Source organism: Leuciscus leuciscus, assembly GCF_965113295.1.
Source record: "Leuciscus leuciscus genome assembly, chromosome: 22".
Taxonomy (NCBI): Eukaryota; Metazoa; Chordata; class Actinopteri; order Cypriniformes; family Leuciscidae; genus Leuciscus; species Leuciscus leuciscus.
In genome coordinates, this window is record NC_138746.1 from 29,540,433 (window position 1) to 29,559,475 (window position 19,043).

General features: G+C 37.2%; 1 protein-coding gene across 4 annotated transcripts in view; it reads left to right on the forward strand.

The window, feature by feature from the left end:
* Nucleotides 1-19,043, forward strand: part of pde10a (phosphodiesterase 10A) — a 123,707-nt gene that overhangs the window by 96,694 nt on the left and 7,970 nt on the right. For all 4 annotated transcript variants that reach the window (XM_082154446.1, XM_082154447.1, XM_082154448.1 and 1 more), the window contains exons 7-21: nucleotides 2,858-3,013; nucleotides 3,828-3,878; nucleotides 4,885-4,943; nucleotides 5,597-5,648; nucleotides 6,576-6,718; nucleotides 9,199-9,291; nucleotides 9,979-10,165; nucleotides 11,962-12,104; nucleotides 12,631-12,714; nucleotides 13,275-13,425; nucleotides 14,478-14,633; nucleotides 15,670-15,842; nucleotides 16,873-16,984; nucleotides 17,139-17,219; nucleotides 17,460-17,548. In XM_082154446.1, the coding sequence (XP_082010572.1) occupies nucleotides 2,858-3,013; nucleotides 3,828-3,878; nucleotides 4,885-4,943; nucleotides 5,597-5,648; nucleotides 6,576-6,718; nucleotides 9,199-9,291; nucleotides 9,979-10,165; nucleotides 11,962-12,104; nucleotides 12,631-12,714; nucleotides 13,275-13,425; nucleotides 14,478-14,633; nucleotides 15,670-15,842; nucleotides 16,873-16,984; nucleotides 17,139-17,219; nucleotides 17,460-17,548 (1,730 nt within the window). The remainder of the gene's footprint in view (nucleotides 1-2,857; nucleotides 3,014-3,827; nucleotides 3,879-4,884; nucleotides 4,944-5,596; nucleotides 5,649-6,575; nucleotides 6,719-9,198; nucleotides 9,292-9,978; nucleotides 10,166-11,961; nucleotides 12,105-12,630; nucleotides 12,715-13,274; nucleotides 13,426-14,477; nucleotides 14,634-15,669; nucleotides 15,843-16,872; nucleotides 16,985-17,138; nucleotides 17,220-17,459; nucleotides 17,549-19,043) is intronic.

Here is a 19,043-nt window from a genome sequence, read left to right on the forward strand (position 1 = left end):
GCTCTGTGTCTCACTTGTAGAGCCACTCCCCTCCTAGAATGAGATATGTGCGATTATCTGCTCCACAGGGGAGTTCCCCACCTGGCACACCCTGCATGGAGTTCCTCCAGCACCTTCGGCAGTTAGACACGGCGGAGGCGTCAGACGTTAGGTGTAGCACTGTTGTGTATGCCCAGAAGGTCAGCCCCTGTGCTAGACTTGGTGCCCATGTGTTGTGCTTCCCTTATGGGTGATCCCACATGTGTATTCTTCCATGGTACGTGTTCCCTGTTGGCGAGCTCGTGTCTTTGGCGAGCCCGTGCCCGCCTGCCGTCTCTGCTTGGTATTGACTTCACCCTAGCTAGGCTGGATCCACCACAGAGCCCTTCCATATGTAGCACTGCCCTTATGGTCAGTCCGTATGTGTAATCTCCATATGTTACCTCCCTACAGGCAGGATGTGTTCTCCATAACGTCCCTTTCCATTTAGAATAGGCACGCTTTCCCAATGTTATCCAATATCTCGCTGTGTGGGTCAGAAGGAACGGCAGTGATGACTCTCTCTCTGCTTTAAAGCCCTGTCCTTTCTCCACCCCAGCAGGTGCGGAGGAATTAGGCGGCTCATGCGGGGCGCTGGAAGGGGCAGCATTTGTGGCGTTTTGTTAGGATCCCAATTCGTCAGTTCACGTCTCACATCATATCAAACATGGCTGACTGATAGGGAACGGTGACCTCCATTCCCTGAAGGAGGGAACGGAGACGTTACGTCCCATCGCCACAATTGCTGTAGCACCGAAACTTAACTGAGCAAGTGCATCCACGCTTCCATTCATCCTCGCTTTTGCAGGGCATGGTTCGCAATGCAAATCTCACTCAGCAATGTCCATTAGCTGCTTTTGTTTACACTCAGCGGTGATTGGGGTCTCAGGGGAGATCCCAATTCGTCTGTTTACGTCTGATGTAATGTCTCCGTTCCCTCTTTCAGGGAACAGGGGTTACATTAGTAACCTTGACATTTTTCAATTTATAAGTAAAATAAAGCCTGTGGTAAACATAACTTGAGGATACTTTGACGTTTTGTTCTAGAATGTAAATTACACACACCCATACCAAAAACGCACATTTTCAAGCAGTTATGTTTTTATGTGAAAATGTATGTTTCTAATAAGTAACTAGATAAGACAGCTTGAGGTGTGAGTGTGTGCAGTTTACATTGTAGAACAAAACGTCTAAGTCTCGTCAAATACTGTTTACCACAGGCTTTATTTCACTCATAAATTGGAAAACCCCAATATAAAACCCCATAGGAAAATCTCAAAGGGACCTGCGGGTTCTGACGTCATCCCTGCACCACTCTATTCTAAAATAATTTCCGTAACTTGTTAGGGCCGATTCAAACAGTATGTGTTTTTTTGTGGTCAAAATTAAATGCATACAACTTCGTAATTATGATGTCAATTACCAAAATTACCAAAAAGTATCAATAAAGTACTAAGTGGTATGTCATCTGTTAGCTGGAAAGATTTGTGTGCATGTTTGATGTGCATTCCGTTCATCAGGATCAGTGTCCATACCATAACTATATTTGGTCTCTGGCCTTCTAATTTAAACCATCTTTAATTTTTAATCATATGTGTACAAAACTGTAGGAATATGAGCATTATGTGTAAAATGTCTTTGATGCTCTAGAAAAGTGGTTGGCCATATGACCTACATTTCCCAATGGTCATTAAGCCGTGACCCAAATTAGTTACAGTAACAAGTTATTTAGGGCAAGCTTGTAGTCATTTCAATACATAACAAAAAATTATAGAAAAAAAGAAATACATTTACAATATAAAAAAAAAAAAAGTGGCTGCAGAAGCTCTACGATTTGTAAAAACTAAAAATAGCATGTTCGTGAACTGATGCACTGTGTTATAATGTGCCAAATTGAATGCTTCCTGTGTAGCAGGGTTTCTGTCTTAAAAAGCCTTAATTCGCCCTTACACAAATTAAGGCCTTAAAACGGTCTTAAATCAGAGCAGAAAGTCACAAATGTTGCATGCTTTGCAAAAAATGAATATCTCCTGTTTTCCAGTACAAATATCTAAACAAGTTTAAATTAAGATACATTTACTTGAGATACAAATGTAAAATGAAGTCTTGAGAAAATGTAACAAAATTATGTGAGTTTATGCTTAAAACAACAAATATCTGTCAAAACTTTTTATTTGTACTGGAAAGCAAGACAGAAATACTGAGGAAGAACACTTATTAGCAGTGTGATCAGAAGGTACAGTAAAAGTTATTTCCACATGATAACACTTTACAATAAGGTTCATTAGTTAACATTAGTTAACTACCTTAGTTAACATGAAATAAGAATGAACAATACCTCTTCAGCATTTATTAATCTTAGTTAATATTAATTTTAACATTCACTAATACATTATTAAAATCAAAAGTTGTATTTATTAACATTAGTTAATGCACTTTGAACAAACAATGAACAGCTCTATTTGTATTAACTAACATTAACAAAGATTATTAAATACTGTAACAAATGTATTGCTCATTGTTAATTCATGTTAGTTAATTAACTAATGTTAACCAATGAACCTTTTTGTAAAGTTTACCATTTACATTATACTTAACGTATACATTTACACTGAGAACATATTGATGTATTGTGTTACCTTCACTTTATTACTAAACATTCCTTTACTTGGTCTTAAAAAGGTCTTAAACAAGTTTTAAATGTACCTTCATAAAATATGCAGAAACCCTGTTATAATAATTTTAGATAGACAGACAGACAGACAGACAGACTTGACTGACTGACTGACTGATTGATTTCAATGTGTGATCCCTGTGTGCTCTTTTTTTTTTCCTGTAGGATGAGAGATTCCCTCATGGCACAGGGCAGGACTCAGGGATCCGTGTACATTCTGTTTTGTGTCTACCCATCCTCACCGCCATCGGAGACCTCATCGCTATCCTGGAGCTGCACCGTCACCTGGGCAGAGAGCCCTTCAACCTCAGCCACCAGGAGGTACTCTAAGGGAGAAAGTGCTGGCATTTCTTACATGTCTAGTACCCATGTGGCTCTGCTCTCAGTTCTTCTTGCCAGGCTGCACTTTTTCTTCAGGACTATTCAAGGAATTTTTTTAGGTTGCTTTTGATGTAATGTCTATGTAAAACATCTGTGGGTTGCCTCAATTACAACATTTCATATTTTGACAAATGAGAAATTATCAATTCTAATTTCTTAGTAGTGTTAAAAAATAAAACGGACTGAGACTGAAACAGAAAGCTACTTGGTTTGAAAGTGACTTCTGTGGTGGCTGTGGTTTTTATAATGCTACACTATTAACAATACAAAATTGACTTTTTTTCAGCAAAATTATGCCGTCATTTCAGTTATTTTAAATGGGTGGTCCTATCTTGTTCAGTACAAGTTTCAATATGGACCAGACCTTATGCCATCTAGCAATTTACAGTACGTTGAAGTAAATTACATTATAAAAGGTTTGGTTAGTTCCTTTGAATAGTTCTGTTGTGTTATTTCAGAGTTTGATGACTTTATTGTTATTGGGAAAAAAGGGATGGCCAACTTCCCTCCACTGTCCTGCAGAATTTAGTGCCATCCCTAATCAAACACACCTGTCTGTAATTTTTAAGTAAACCTAAAGACTTGGCTATGCCAAAAAATCGCCTCTATACCCTTACATAGTGCACTATTTGAGGGGGCAGACATTTGTAGTGTGTCCATAGTGGACATTGCACTCATGCAATCCCATAATACACCTCAATAACTGTTTATGGAGTGCTATTGCATCTTTGGCTAAGTGTAACATGTTTTTTAGGTTGCAACAGCAAATTTGGCCTGGGCATCTGTAGCCATACACCAAGTTCAGGTGAGTTTGTTTGAGAAAAACAATGCATTGATTAAACCTTGCTTGCTTGACAGTTCTGTTGCATTATCTTTTTGATTTGGTTGTACACATGTGTTTTGATCTCTGTAATCCACTGTGTACATGGATCAGGTGGGCCCAGTGTAAGCAACCAGACCACACATTTAAACACACCCTCGTCTCAGGAGGTGCAATTAATGACAATGCAGTCTTGTTTGTACTTAAACGAGTGCACAACGTGAATGACAACACTCTGGGCTTTAATGTCCCTGTGCATCACAGAGCTCTCTGGGAGTAAGTAACTCTCTCCGTGGGACACAAACCTTCTCAGAAGTTAGGGAACCATCAGAACATGGTCCCGATGAGCATAGTAGACAAGGAAGACCATAAGTAACACATTTTAATGAAAGGGCTTAAAGGAATGAATCACTCAGAAATTAAATTGAATCATTACTCAATTGAATTCTGAATAATTTTACGCAGCTCTTTTCCATAAAACAACAGTTCTTAGTGGCTATCTGTAATTCTCCAAATAGTTCTCCTCTTAGTGTTCTACATAAAAAAATAACATCATATGGGTTTAGTGTGAAGGTGAGTAAATGATGACTGAATTTTTATTTTTAGGTGAACTATTTCTTTAGGGTGTGTTCATCCAAAAATGGCAATTCTTGTAATTTCTTGTCATCATCTAACCCTCTAGCTGAATTATGTATGTTTTTTTTTATTATGTCTATGTAGGACAAAAGGCCTTTTCAAGCAAAAAAAAGAAAGAAAGAAAAGAACAAGTAGATGTAGAATGAAGCAGTGAAGTGCTTTTATCAGCTTTTTATTCTGCAGATTCTAGATCAAAACGTTCTAAAAAGTTTAATGGCTTGGCTGGTGATCAACATGATCAGTAATGCATGGAATACACTTAGAGAATAATTTCTTAGAAGACAGAAATATCAGTTCGGACACTGACTTGTGGTGATTGCCATCTTCGAACTTCCGGCTCCTCTTTTGTTCGCAGGTCTGCAGAGGTCTCGCCAAACAGACGGAACTCAACGACTTTCTCCTAGATGTGTCAAAGTAAGCGAGTTTATGCCTAGAAACTGAGTATTGGTGGAATCTCATGAAATGTGTGTTTAGTAAAGTCAGGATGACTGATTGGATGGAGTACATGCACACTTGGGTTTTGTTTGTTAACCAATTAGTCTATAAAACTTAAATGTTTGAAAACCGCCAAACTGATCCCAAACCAGCCATAATTTTGCCCTCCAGCCCAAGCCATTGTTTACCCTCACAATCCAATTCAAAACCATCCAATCTGGCAACACTGGTCCTCACACCAAATATTTTGCTTAAAGAAAATAGTCTATTTTTGTTTTAGAACCATTAAAGACTTTTTGCATTTTGACATTATTTTCGTGAACCTTAGGTATTACAGTAATGGGTAGGAAATATGTTTAATTACCATGCAAAAAAAAAAACTTAATTCTAAAACAAATTTCTTAATCTTAAAACCTTTCAATATCCTTTTGATTTTTGTGTTAAATACACCCTGATATGTTTTCTTGAGATTCCTCCAAGACCTTCTCCATACTGTGGAAATATTGAAATGTTTATTGGCTTTTAACATTATAATAAATAACCAATGTTATAAAAATGCATTTGTGTTATACTGTGCCATACGTTTATCCATTTAAAATGACAGGTGTTTCCCCATTTTCAATTTCAAACAGAACGTACTTTGACAACATAGTGGCAATAGATTCTCTACTTGAACATATCATGGTGAGTAGTTTTTCCCTCTCTCAGTAGGGTCACATGCTTGGTCATGAGGACAAACATGCGGTTCTTCTGTCGCTCATCTGTGTCACCATCAACGCCATAGAGATTTGTGCTATGAAAGACCGTCTCTCATTTGTTTGTCATGTTCTGCGATAACCCCCACAAGTCACTGCTCACCCCACCAGCCTTGGGCTTGTTGTTAAATGTTCTTTTTCTCATTGACTCACATGTTTGAGTTCTCTAGGTCTCACTTGCACAAACACACAAACGCAAATATTCATTCAATCCAAGTATCAGACCACTGGCCCCCTCATGTCTCTGTCATGTTGAGCAAAACAGCACAGGAAGTGATTCAGATAGGTCAGGGAGAGGACAGGCATCTCTCTTAGCTCTTGGCTTCCCTCTCAGGGACTAATTCAAATATTACCTCCGGTTTTGGAAGCATGTCCTTGGAAATATTGAAGTAGTTAAACATCTTTCTTAGTTTCAGGAGATTTCTCACTTGTCAGCAATGTGTGACCAAGTTGTGAAATCCAGAGGGAAGAACAAGTTCCTCAGTTTCTAGTTTCACATAGACACATGTATATTAGTATATCAGAGTTTTTCATAATGAAGATATATATATACTCCTAAAATATAATACAATTTTAAGACTGCAAATGAGATGTACTCTTGAGATTAACACATATAAAATTTAATCAAAAGTCACTGATACATTTAAAAACAAATATATTATCCATCAACAAGGCTGACAGTAGATTATTATGAATAACAAAACAAATTATGCTTATCGATGCTGATGAACTCGCTGCAGATGAACCACACTGTAATAAAGCTGTTAAAATGAATTCTTCAACATATGTGTTAAACGTGTTGCATTGCGTTGTGGAGAAATGTCATTAAGGAAATGCCTGTTTATTTGTGTTTCAGATATATGCAAAAAACCTGGTTAATGCGGACAGATGTGCGCTTTTCCAGGTGGATCACAATAACAAAGAGCTGTACTCTGACTTGTTTGATATCGGGGAGGAGAATGAAGGGAAGCCCGTCTTTAGGAAAACCAAAGAAATTAGGTGAGCACCCACCCAAATTTAAGTAGTTACATTTATTTATTTATTTATTTATTTATGTAAAAATGTAGTTGAAAATTAAAGGAGTTACACAAAGTCACAAAATTTAGAATTGAAGAACTGACTGTTGACAGTAAATCTGAATAATATCAGGCTGCTCGATGACAGGCAGTATGGCATCAACATGTGTGTTCAGTATCCTTTATAGTAATGAATGAGACATTCCCTTGTTAAAAAGAGGTGTGCTTAATTAATGTATTTAATTATTGTAAGGATTGAATGTACACTTGTAGTGTACAGCCATGGCCAAAATTATTTTGGGAATTGTGTGTTTTGCAAAGTTTGCTGCTTCATTTGTTGAGGTGATGATTCACATTGTTTCTAGATTATTGTGCAGACTGATCAGATGCTTTTTAAGCTTCACTGGCCAATTCTTTTTATTATAAAAACCTAAATTTCAATGTTTTTTGCCCCTGCCATAAAATGACCAGTTAACATCATCTCACTAATCATATAATCAGCACATGGGAAAGTGTGAACAAGTACTAGTCAGGTGAAATCCCTCTATCATTCTGATAGAATTATAACAGCAGACTGATTGCCATGAAAGGTGGTAAGAAGTTATTCCAATCATTGTGTTCTTGAGTTAGCAATGGTTACCTTCAAAGTAAGACATGCAGCCAATCACACTTTGCATCAAAATGGAAAAGAATTTGGACAACAGCCTGGTGTCAAGAAGGGCAGCAAAGAAGTCACTTCTCTCCCAAAAAAACATCAAGGACTGACTGTAATTCTGCAGGAAGTACAAGGATTGTAAAGCAGAAGACTGGTGCAAAGTTATTTTCCCTGATGAAGCCCTCTTCTGACTGTTTGGGACTTCTGGAAAATCGATTTTCCAGAGAAGGGTGCGACTTCGGGACAGCCATTAAAAGTTTGGATCCTTGGCCAGGCAACTCCCCGGATCTTAACCCCATAGAGAAACTGTGGTCAATCCTCAAAAGGCGAGTGGACAAGCCCACAAACTGTGATCAACTTCGAGCACTAATAAGGCAAGAATGTATCGCTATCAGCCAGGATTCGGTTCAAAAGCTGATTTCCAGCACGCCAGAGCAAATTGCAGAGGTTATGGAGAAAGGTCAATACTGTAAACACTGGCTCTTTGCACATATTGAATGTTTTTGCCAATGAAAGCATTTAAAACTTATGAAATGCTTATCATTGTTTTTCAGTATACCTAGAAACTGTTACTGCCAATGCTATTGGCCACGGCTGTGCTTCAGTCTTAAAAGTATATTGTAAAATACTGTACTTGCAGATTAAAGGCTATAATATTAATGGAATAAAAGGCCTTAAAGAGAGTACACTTTCATGACTATGTTTTTTAACACCCTTAAAGGGTTAGTTCACCCAAAAATGAAAATTATGTCATTAATGACTCACCCTCATGTCGTTCCAAGCCCGTAAGACCTCCGTTCATCTTCGGAACACAGTTTAAGATATTTTAGATTTAGTCCGAGAGCTTTCTGTCTCTCCATTGAAAATGTATGTACGGTATACTGTCCATGTCCAGAAAGGTAATAACGACATCATCAAAGTAGTCCATGTGACATCAGTGGGTTAGTTAGAATTTTTTGAAGCATTGAAAATACATTTTGGTCCAAAAATAACTAAAACTACGACTTTATTCAGCATTGTATTCTCTTCCGGGACGCACGCTGTAAACAAAACAATCTTCGCAAACATGTCTTAGGATTTCGACACAGAGGAAAACTTGCATTTTTTTGCCCAGCCATATTTATTTGAACCTGAATACACGGACGAAGAACTAAGCAGCGTCACTGCGGAGTCGTGAACGCGGATTGACAACAGACCCTGAAGAGAATACAATGCTGAATAAAGTCGTAGTTTTTGTTATTTTTGGACCAAAATGTATTTTCGATGCTTCAAAAAATTCTAACTAACCCACTGTTGTCACATGGACTACTTTGATGATGTCTGTATTACCTTTCTGGACATGGACAGTATACCGTACATACATTTTCAATGGAGGGACAGAAAGCTCTCGGACTAAATCTAAAATATCTTAACCTGGAACGACATGAGGGTGAGTCATTAATGACATAATTTTCATTTTTGGGTGAACTAACCCTTTAAGTACACTTTTCATAATGCACTTTGTAAAAATTGGCAAATTAAAAATTTTACTTTAAAGGTACATTTTAAATCATTATTGTTTAATAATATTTTATCATGCTTTAAAGAAGTATTGCCCACGACACGCATATGAGCTGGGACTGACTGACTGACTGACTGACTGACAGACAATTTGGACAAAAATCATAATGGTCATAAACATTTTGCTTTTGATTTCGAGGTGAAATGTGACCTGGACATATTTTCATGAGATTCACTCTTGAATTTCTGGGACTAAGCATACATCATACAGTATGTATTGGTAACTGAACTTAAACACTCACCCCCAGGTTTTCTATAGAGAAAGGAATAGCTGGTCAGGTGGCACGAACAGGAGAAGTTTTGAATATTCCGGATGCCTATGCAGACCCCCGTTTCAACAGGTAATAAAGATTTTCATTTTCCATGTAAAACATCTGAGATTACTTTAGTCATTCATCAAACTTTAAATACTAATTGTAGAGCCTTGTTATTTAACAAAGTGGCTTAAAGTAACATAATACACAGTTTTGCACTGACATGTTGTTCGAGGTCTGAGTTACAGTATCATGGCAATGATCCAGATTTTGTCCATGATTATTAGGGTGAATCTCACAAAGCCTGTCATATGTCATATTTTAAACCAAGAAAGAAAGAAAGTGAGAAAGAAAAAGAAAGAAAGAAAGTTTTTTTTTTACCATGGTGCAAAATAATCTCATTCTCATTACTCTAATGTGGAAGTAATAATATGTTATTTAAATAAAATATTTATGCATCATGGTTTGTTGTACTGACAACAATATAATACAGTATATAGTCCTCAAATAGTATGAGTGTATTGTTGAGTTGGACATATGGACACACAGTGGTCTGTGGTTCTAGGTGTTAAAGTGGACATGTCAGATGAATGGGGCTTCTGGATTTGTGTAAATCTGGAATAAGATGATTATGCTAAGACCAGATGAGCCAGCGCTAGAACCCGTTGTGTGTTTAACTCAATCCGTAACTCAATCATATACAAGCAATCACTATGGGTGTTCAGCTCTGTGTAAGTGTGCATTTGTGTGTGTCGTCTGCTCTGCTTTTCACAGAGAAGTAGATCTCTACACTGGCTACACGACGCGGAATATCCTGTGCATGCCCATAGTCAGCCGCGGGACTGTGATTGGTGTTGTACAAATGGTGAACAAGCTGGGAGGAAGTGCCTTCACTAAAACTGATGAGAACAACTTTAAGATGTTCGCCGTCTTCTGTGCTTTGGCCTTACACTGTGCAAATGTAAGTGCGGAGACATGTAGCATGACCTGGAGTCTAATAAAACATCTGTCAGCAATAACATCACACCTCTTAGAGAATGGGAACGTTTTGAAAAAACAGGCTCAGGACTGTCAGCCACTGGGCCCTCTGTGGGGCCACTTTACGAGGCTCGTCTCATAGCAGATTTTAAAATGATTGAAGCATGTTAATATTTATGTTAATATTATTTTTATTTAGACAGAATTCGACACCTCACATGTTATGCCAGGGATTTTTTTACTCTTTGAATGATTTATTAGAGGTAGAGTGAAAGTTGTGGTTGACCGATATATTGCCAAGGCTGATATTTTGGATTGTTTAATTTTCAGCATTGGCCGATTCGATTTTTCTTTGGCCGTTGTGTTGATGTGATAAAGACTTTTATTTTGACAGCGTTGAGAATGCCAGTGCCTGAGCATCGCAGCTTCCATTCTCCATCTTCATTAGTTTACTGTCTCTATTCTAATAAATTATTAGACAAAACTGTAGGTACAAAGAAGGTAAATGTATGCAAAAAAGAATGATAAAGTTGACTTTTTTATTAGTAGTAATAGAAAGGCAAACTTTAAAATATTTTCCCATCTGATCGACAAACTTTAAAGCCGGCATGAAACAGAAGTTGCGATAGTCTTTTCTTTCCTATTGTGGCGTATATATGAGGGAAATGGCTTCTTGAACAAATGTGAAAAGTAAAACAAACAACTTGAAAATAAACAACTTAACCAAAATGCAGCTTTATGATTTGTATTTATATATTTAGTATTTATTTCAGATGTATTACAGATTCATATTTCCTTAACCACTTGAATGCGTAAGTGCTCACACCATAAATAATGTATGAAAACTCTCTGTGTTCGCTTTGCTTCATGGTTCAGCTTCTCTCGGTATAAGGAATCTTGTACTTTATCCATTTAAGTCCAGTAAAACTTATTTGTAAAGTGCTTTATCATAAGCGCAAATCATTTCAGAGCTGCATTACAGAGGGCCATTCTGTTGTTATCTCGTAATGTTTTAACATTAAGAAATTATGGTGATTTGATGATATATGTTGATTAAATACATTATCCACTGGCTGAGATCAAGCTATATTATATTTGTTATTTTATTTAGCAGATATATCAGTGCAACTTTTTAGTTATTAAAAAATAAACTGCAAAAGAGAAATCAATTTGCTCTTGTGTGGTCCAATAGAAGTTGGTCGCATAATTTCTCTGTGTATAAAATGTGATGAATATGTGCAGGCAGTTCTTAAAAAGTTTTAACGTAAATACAGTCGTTTTTTTCTCTGTCCATTTGTATTTATCATTGTATGCTCCTGAGTGTGTCCTAAAATATGGCGACCACTACCCAGAATGCAATGCGTAATGACGTAGATTCCCATTCTCTGTTGCTGTGATGTGAGTGACAGGTTGCTGTAGGGGAGAGGTCATTGTCCTTGCCTTTCGCCAGTAAGCAAGTCATTAGACATAAGAGATTTAGTAAATATTATGTAATATAAATATTAATTTAATTTCAGCAATTGTTATTCATGTGTTTTTACTATCTTAATATAGTGTGATATCATTTATACCGGTCATTTGCCACCCTGCTCTCTAAGGTATTGACCATCAAAAAATGAATATCAGTCGACCACTACACTGAAAACACTGAACAACCATAGCAGATTATAGAAAGATAGATAGAAAGAAACCACAATATTTTCAGTGGGTTAGACTGTTTTGCATGTATATTTTGCATCTGCGTAAACACGTGGGGTGTGTGTATGTGTTTGTGTGTAGATGTATCACCGGATAAGACATTCAGAGTGCATTTACCGGGTGACTATGGAGAAGCTTTCGTACCACAGCATCTGCACATCAGAGGAGTGGAAGACCCTCACACAACTCTCTCTCCCTGCTGTCATTTATAAAGAGATCGAACTGTGAGTTTACACTCTCATACATCCAAATCACTGCTACATAATGGCTTTCAGTAATAAATCAGTTAAATAGCTGTAAAATAGGCTTTAAAAGCATTGGACTGAACATTTGTGTTATGTTTATTCTCATTGTTGGAATAAATTACTTGTTCAGAGTATTACTACAAAAAAATAAATTCATTTTTCATATTAATTTGATCATATTTCTGTTGCCAACATTGGCTGCCAATAAGGCAGTCAAGGTTGTATGTTACACTATAACACACAGCCTCATGTTGCTCATTGTGTGTTTTTTTATATCACAGATGTGTCAAGGTTTTAATACTTTATTTTCATTATAAATTATTAAAGTGTTGTCATGATCCACAGGAACTAAACGTGCATATTTGTTTGGTGTTATTTTCATGCGTAGATAAGTGGGCATGATACACGAGTGCAGTTGTAATCAGGATGTTTTGAGCATTATTCATGTTCATATTTCACCTGTCCAGATTTGAATTGCAAACAAACTGTCATCTTTCTGTCTAAGGTTTCACTTTGACATTGCCCCTTTTGAGGAAATGTGGCCTGCAATATTTGTATACATGGTTCACAATTCTTGTGGGAAAAGCAGGTAAGAATGTGTACATTTCGATAAGCCCTGTGTGTTTTATCTATCTATCCATCCATCCATCCATCCATCCATGTCTGTCTGACGTTTATCTGTCTGTCTGTCTATCTATGTCTGTCTGTCTGTCTGTCTGTGTCTGTCTGTCTATCTGTTTGTCTGTCTGAATATCCATCCATCCATTGAATGTCTATCTATCTATTGAAAGTCTAGGTCTAGGATAATCTGTCTATCTATGTCTGTCTGTCTATGTCTATCTGTTTGTCTGTCTGTCTATGTCTATCTGTTTGTCTTTCTGAATATCCATCCATCCATCATCCATCAAGTGTACGTCTATCTATCTATTGAAAGGTTGAAAGTCTAGTTCTGGGATCAGAGTAGAACGATACAATATATACATGAAAGGCATTTGAAAAGTAGCAAAAATAAATGACCCTGATATAAAAAATGTAAATTCGTTGTCTTAATAAAATAAAAAATTGGACAATAAAGTGTGCGTAGGTGAAGAAACACCCCGCTTTGACAAGGCAAACGTGTACAGTCACACTTTCTTTGTGTTATAACAGCTTTGAGCAGGAGAAACTGTGTCGCTTCACTATGTCAGTGCGGAAAAATTACAGACGAGTTCCATACCACAACTGGAAACACGCTGTGACGGTGGCACACTGCATGTACGTCATTCTGCAGAAAACCACTGGGATATTCACAGAGCTTGAGGTCAGTATCATTCTCATAATAGCACTTCTTACAGTGAATTTACACAAGAATCACTTCACATCAGTGTTGTGTTGGGGAAGCTACTTTTGAAGCTATGCTAAACTATGAGCTATTAGCAAGAAGTTAGCCAAAGTAACTGCAGGGGTCCAGCAACCCTTAAAGTCATTAAAGTCATAGTAATCTTACTCTGGCTAGCACTCACATGTCTGCCTTCCAGCATATCATCAGGGCAAACGTCATATGATGCTATTAATATTCATGAACCAACAAGTGCCTGGCACAGTGTGCCGAACCGCTAAACAACAAAGACCTAATTGTTGACCAAAATGCAATTGTGAGTGATGTTTATGGAAAATGTAGGTTTTAAGCTTTGAAATTATATCTCATATGAATCTATCCATGGCAATCTGACATTTAAAGTATAATGTGATTTTGATAAGCTGATGAGACTTCTTAAAGGGACAATGTCTTTTTAAAATTTGTAACTAATGAAATAATTTTATTATTCATTACAGTTTCTGGTGAAGAAAAAACAAAAAAAAACAATGAGGTGGCAGTATCTAATTTATTTATTAGTACATTTACTAGGAAAAATATAAAACACACTAATTTATAGTCAGAAACATAGTAAGGAACAAAAGCATTTAACTAAAGATTTCCCTTCTTGTCTGATGGAGAAAGTAACTTGTTACTGATAAAGCTGCCCTATTTTAAAAAACACACAAGTTACAATCCGTTCACACCAAGCACGTTAACTTTAAAGCTTTAATAATAATTCTACTTCTATGAGAATAGCTATAACAACACGGAGGAATTCCTTTCAGAGCGATTTTTTTCCAGTTGATGAAAGATAAAAACATTGACATTTAAAGAGCTCGAGCATTTAAAGCTACATATAACTACAGCACACACTTATAATAAGCAGAACATTATCACCTGTTGGTGTGGATGCTGGGGAAGTTATCTCTTTATACAGTAGTTATTGTTCTTGGTTTGAACAGGCCTTTACTGTTAGTAGCTCCACATAATAACTTTCTTGCTCACTCACACAGAGGAAAGGCTTGCTGATAGCCTGCTTATGTCACGACCTGGACCACCGTGGCTACAGTAACAGTTATCTGCAGAAGTTTGACCATCCGCTGGCCGCTCTGTATTCCACATCCACAATGGAACAGCATCATTTTTCACAGACGGTGTCCATCCTGCAGGTAAAGCTCCTACACACTGTGCCAGCTCAGAACGATAGTCTCAAACATGCTCGATGTGGTCGGAGGGTTGTGCGTCTACACTCACCATATATATACAAGGCCAGTGCCCGCAAGCCAATTTTATATAAGTTTAACTGACATGGTGCACAGACTCCCTTAGATTCTTCAATGACTATGTCAGTTAAACTTATATAAAATTGGCTTGCGGGCACTGGCCTTGTATAGATCTCAGTGCTAGGTGTATCAAGCTACAGTCCTTATAAATACTGTTAAATCAGAGCAGAACTTGCTGGAACCACAAACTGTATTGTATTTTAGGCAAGACACCCCAGGTGAACAGGGTAAAAAAATAAATAACTTGACTATAGTGTTGGTTAAATACATTTAGAATGGCAAATATGTTGTTTGCATTACATGTTTTATGTTTACATGTGCAAATGAGGCATTATCTAATTGAATATGCACTATTTTGCATACTTACACTAGATATAGCCAGGTTCGAAATGATTTCATTTTCTTGACATATTAGAGTCAATAGTTTTTACAGAGGGGATTTTGCTCCTTTTTATCACTCCATAAATTAGAAAATAATATTTGATGTCAACATTATTGTCACAATATTATTGTCAACAGCCAGAAAAACAAAATCACCATGTTTTAGGAATAAAATATTCTCAGTAATAGGGCAGAGAGTTTGGAATACACAGCAAAAACAACTAGCTTAACTTTTATACATTTTAAGCATTATTAAAAACAAGTAAACACTCAGTAATTAAATAAGGAAATTAGCAATAAAGCTCAACGTTAATTGCACTAGGTATATAGTGTTGACTTTTGTTAATCAAAAGTGAAATTCATCCTATAATCTCTATAATTTCAACAAAAAATTTGTAAGAAATGTCCCATATTAAACAGAGCATTGTCTTTCCGTGTCTTTTGTCAGCCATCTCTTTGGCTTTGCTGCCACTCTCCAGCAGAGCCAGATGCCTCATAAGTGGAGCTTTTGCTTTTTTATTTATCTCTTTTTTTCTCATAGCTGGAAGGGCACAATATTTTCTCCAACCTGACTTCCAGTGAGTATGAGCAGGTGCTGGAGATCATCAGGAAGGCCATCATTGCTACAGACCTTGCGCTGTACTTCGGCAACCGCAAGCAACTGGCTGAACTGCTGGCCACAGGGGCGCTGGACCTGAACAACCGTGCTCACAGGTTAGAGGTCGCACTTATGCTCTATTATCACAGAACTCTTGGAAATGTTACCTCAACATCAGAGATATATTCAGGGAGACACCGAAACAGTGTCGTAAGCTGTGCTTGGATTGGAATACTAACATGCTTGAGTGAATCTCACGGAAATGGTTGATTACACAAATATGTTCTGAGTAATATTAATTAACTACATGTACTTCAAGGTTATGGTTTGCTTTAAGGTTAGTGGTTAGTAATTATGCATAATTTACTGTTATTACTATAGTAATGTGTAACTATGTCACTTTGTAGACCTTAGTCAGGGTAGCGCCATATTTAATTTCTGACAGGAATGAAAACAAGGCTGTAAGAGATGGATGAACAGAGTTCAATGGTTTGTGCTATTTATTAACAACATAACCATATTATGGAAGGTTTTTCCACCACTGAATAAAAAAGGTAATTGTGACTTTCTCACAATTCTGACTTTTTTCCTCGCAATTGCGAGTTTACATCTCGTAATTCGGACTCATTTTCTCAGAATTTGGTAATATAAACTCGCAATTGCGAATTATAGTCAGAAGTGTGAGATATAAATCAGTCTTTTTTTTCTCAGAATTGGACTCACAATAGTGAGTTTATAAAAAAAAGTTAGAATTATTAGACAAAAGTCCGAGTTGCGAGATATAAACTCGCAATTGCAAGTAAAAAAGTCAGAACTGCGAGACATAAACTTGCAATTGCGAGAAAAAAGTCAGATTTGCGCATTTATATCCCCCAATTGCGATTTTAAATTCTGACATTATAACTCTATTTTTATATATAGATACCGTGGCGGAAACAGCCTTCCATAGATTATGCAGATGACGAAATATCTTTCCAAAAGACTAAATAAATCAGTTTTGAAAATTGTGAATTTTCTAGGACGTTCATACAGCGCATGTCATTGTAAAGACTGTATTTCTGTCCCTCGTTGCCTCGTTTTCATCGGCATAAAAAGCCTGATTTGATCCCTTTGATTAATTGCTGGTTGATTATTGGTCCACCACAGGGACCGTGTGATTGGTCTGATGATGACTGCCTGTGATCTCTGCTCTGTGACCAAACTATGGCCCGTCACACGAATCACAGCCAATGACATCTATGCTGAGTTCTGGGCTGAGGTAAACCATATCATTGTTAACCAAACAGGAATCTTTTTGTAGTAACAATATTTATATGTAATAAAGTAAATCATTGTTCAGATCACTGTATTGTTTTGAACAGTATGCCAAACTGCAGGCCATTCAGTGAAATTGTACTTGTGTGTGATGACAGGGGGATGAAATGAAGAAGATTGGAATGCAGCCCATCCCTATGATGGACAGAGATAAAAAGCACGAGGTTCCCCAGGGACAGGTAAATTAATACTTTCTGGCATTATCAAGCTCCTTGAAGGCCACCTAGCAAAATGTTTATTTTCCTATCCCATGCTTTGGAAGAGCCTTAACATTGGGGATGTGCCTAAAATGTGGCCTATACTGTAGAAAGGCGGCTCATTAGGTCTGTTATATTTAGTTGTAGAGTCGAGAAGCCTGTGTTTTTTTTTTTGTGTGTGTTTTTTTATAACCTTAGTCCTGTTTTTACCCATGTATTCAGGTGGGATTTTACAATGCAGTGGCAGTTCCCTGTTACACCACCCTGTCAGAGCTGTTTCCCCCCTCCAGTCCTCTGCTTGCGTCTTGCAGGTCAGTCACACTCTCATAACAACGTTTGACTGCATGAATGCTCCTGTACCATGGTATAATACACCATCTCCGTAAAGCACTTTTATTAAACAAATTAAGGAGACTAATACATCTAAATCTGTTTGACAAAGCTAATATTATAAGACAGATGATGAGCCTTGTTCAAATCTGTTATAATCGCACACCTGTGACCTCACTTCAGTTACATTTTATATTAATGAGCCAAGTGGCCATGTTGGCTAACAGCCTACAAGCTGATGAACTATATTCATTGTTGCCAAGGTCTGCGGTTTTCACACGGAATTGGGCTACTTTTATACTGTGTGTTAAAGCTGACCCCCCTAAACTCGGGACTCGACTTTACATCCCACCCCCCTCCCCCTGGATAAGGGGGGTGATTGGGAAGGTTTTGGCTGTGGTTGAGCGGGTTTTGAATAGCAAGTGGGCTGGTTTTGTTATGCAAACCTGGCAACCCTGACTATATTATGTAGTGGAAGCATTGCTTATTGTGATTATCATAATTTTATATTATTAGTTGATTGGTTTTCTTAATTAAATAATTTTAAGCTGATAAAAAGTTAATTAAAAGTGCAAAATAAAATAAATTACAAAATAATAGTAACTAGATAAAAACATTTACCCAAATCAAACTTTAATGTTGGGTTATTTAATAGATTGTTTGAAGTTTTAAGGCCACACTGTGAGGTTGCTAGTGTAATCTAGATAATTGCCAGGGTGTTGCTATGTGGTTGCTAGGCCATACTAGATGGAGTTTTGTGGGTGGTTGCTAGGGCATTGCTATGATGTTGCTGGGGTGTTCTGGGTGGTTGCTAGGGTGTTACTATGCAGTTGCCAACAACACTCTAGCAACCATCCAGAATAATCTATGTAGTTCCTAGTATGTATTATCACAGTGCTTGCATGTTTTAGCCTGTTGCTAACATGTGGTTTAGATTGATTCTATGCTAGTTTCTAGATAACTAGACAACTAGATAACTGGCTGTTTACTGAACTGCAGCCAGCAACTTATTACTCTTGCTCTATGTACACAGAGAGAGTGACTCTTTAGGCATTATCCTGAACATTGTATAAGAATTTGTTTCCTGTGCCGTTGTAGTTGACCTTGTTAAATCATTACGGATTAATATTATGTCACTGTTACTGTGAAACAGCAAACCTTTTATTTTATTTTAGTTTGTGTTGTGCTGTGTTTGTTGACACTAGCTAACGTTAGCTTAGAGATGGAGTCCACTGTTGCACACTTTGTCGCTGCAGAGAACAGAAGAGAGGCCTTCACATAAAAATCAGTCTACTTCCATGTAGGAAGTCAGGGAAGGTCTCGTTTTTCTTTCTTTTCTTTTTTTTTTTCATTACTATCTGTTCACAGTTGGCCATAAAAAAAGAAATCCTCTAAAATCCTACCATATAGCCTCTTTAAAGCTTCCGTATGCTACTTGCACTGCTTTGCTCAGGTCACATTAACCAGCCTCCATGA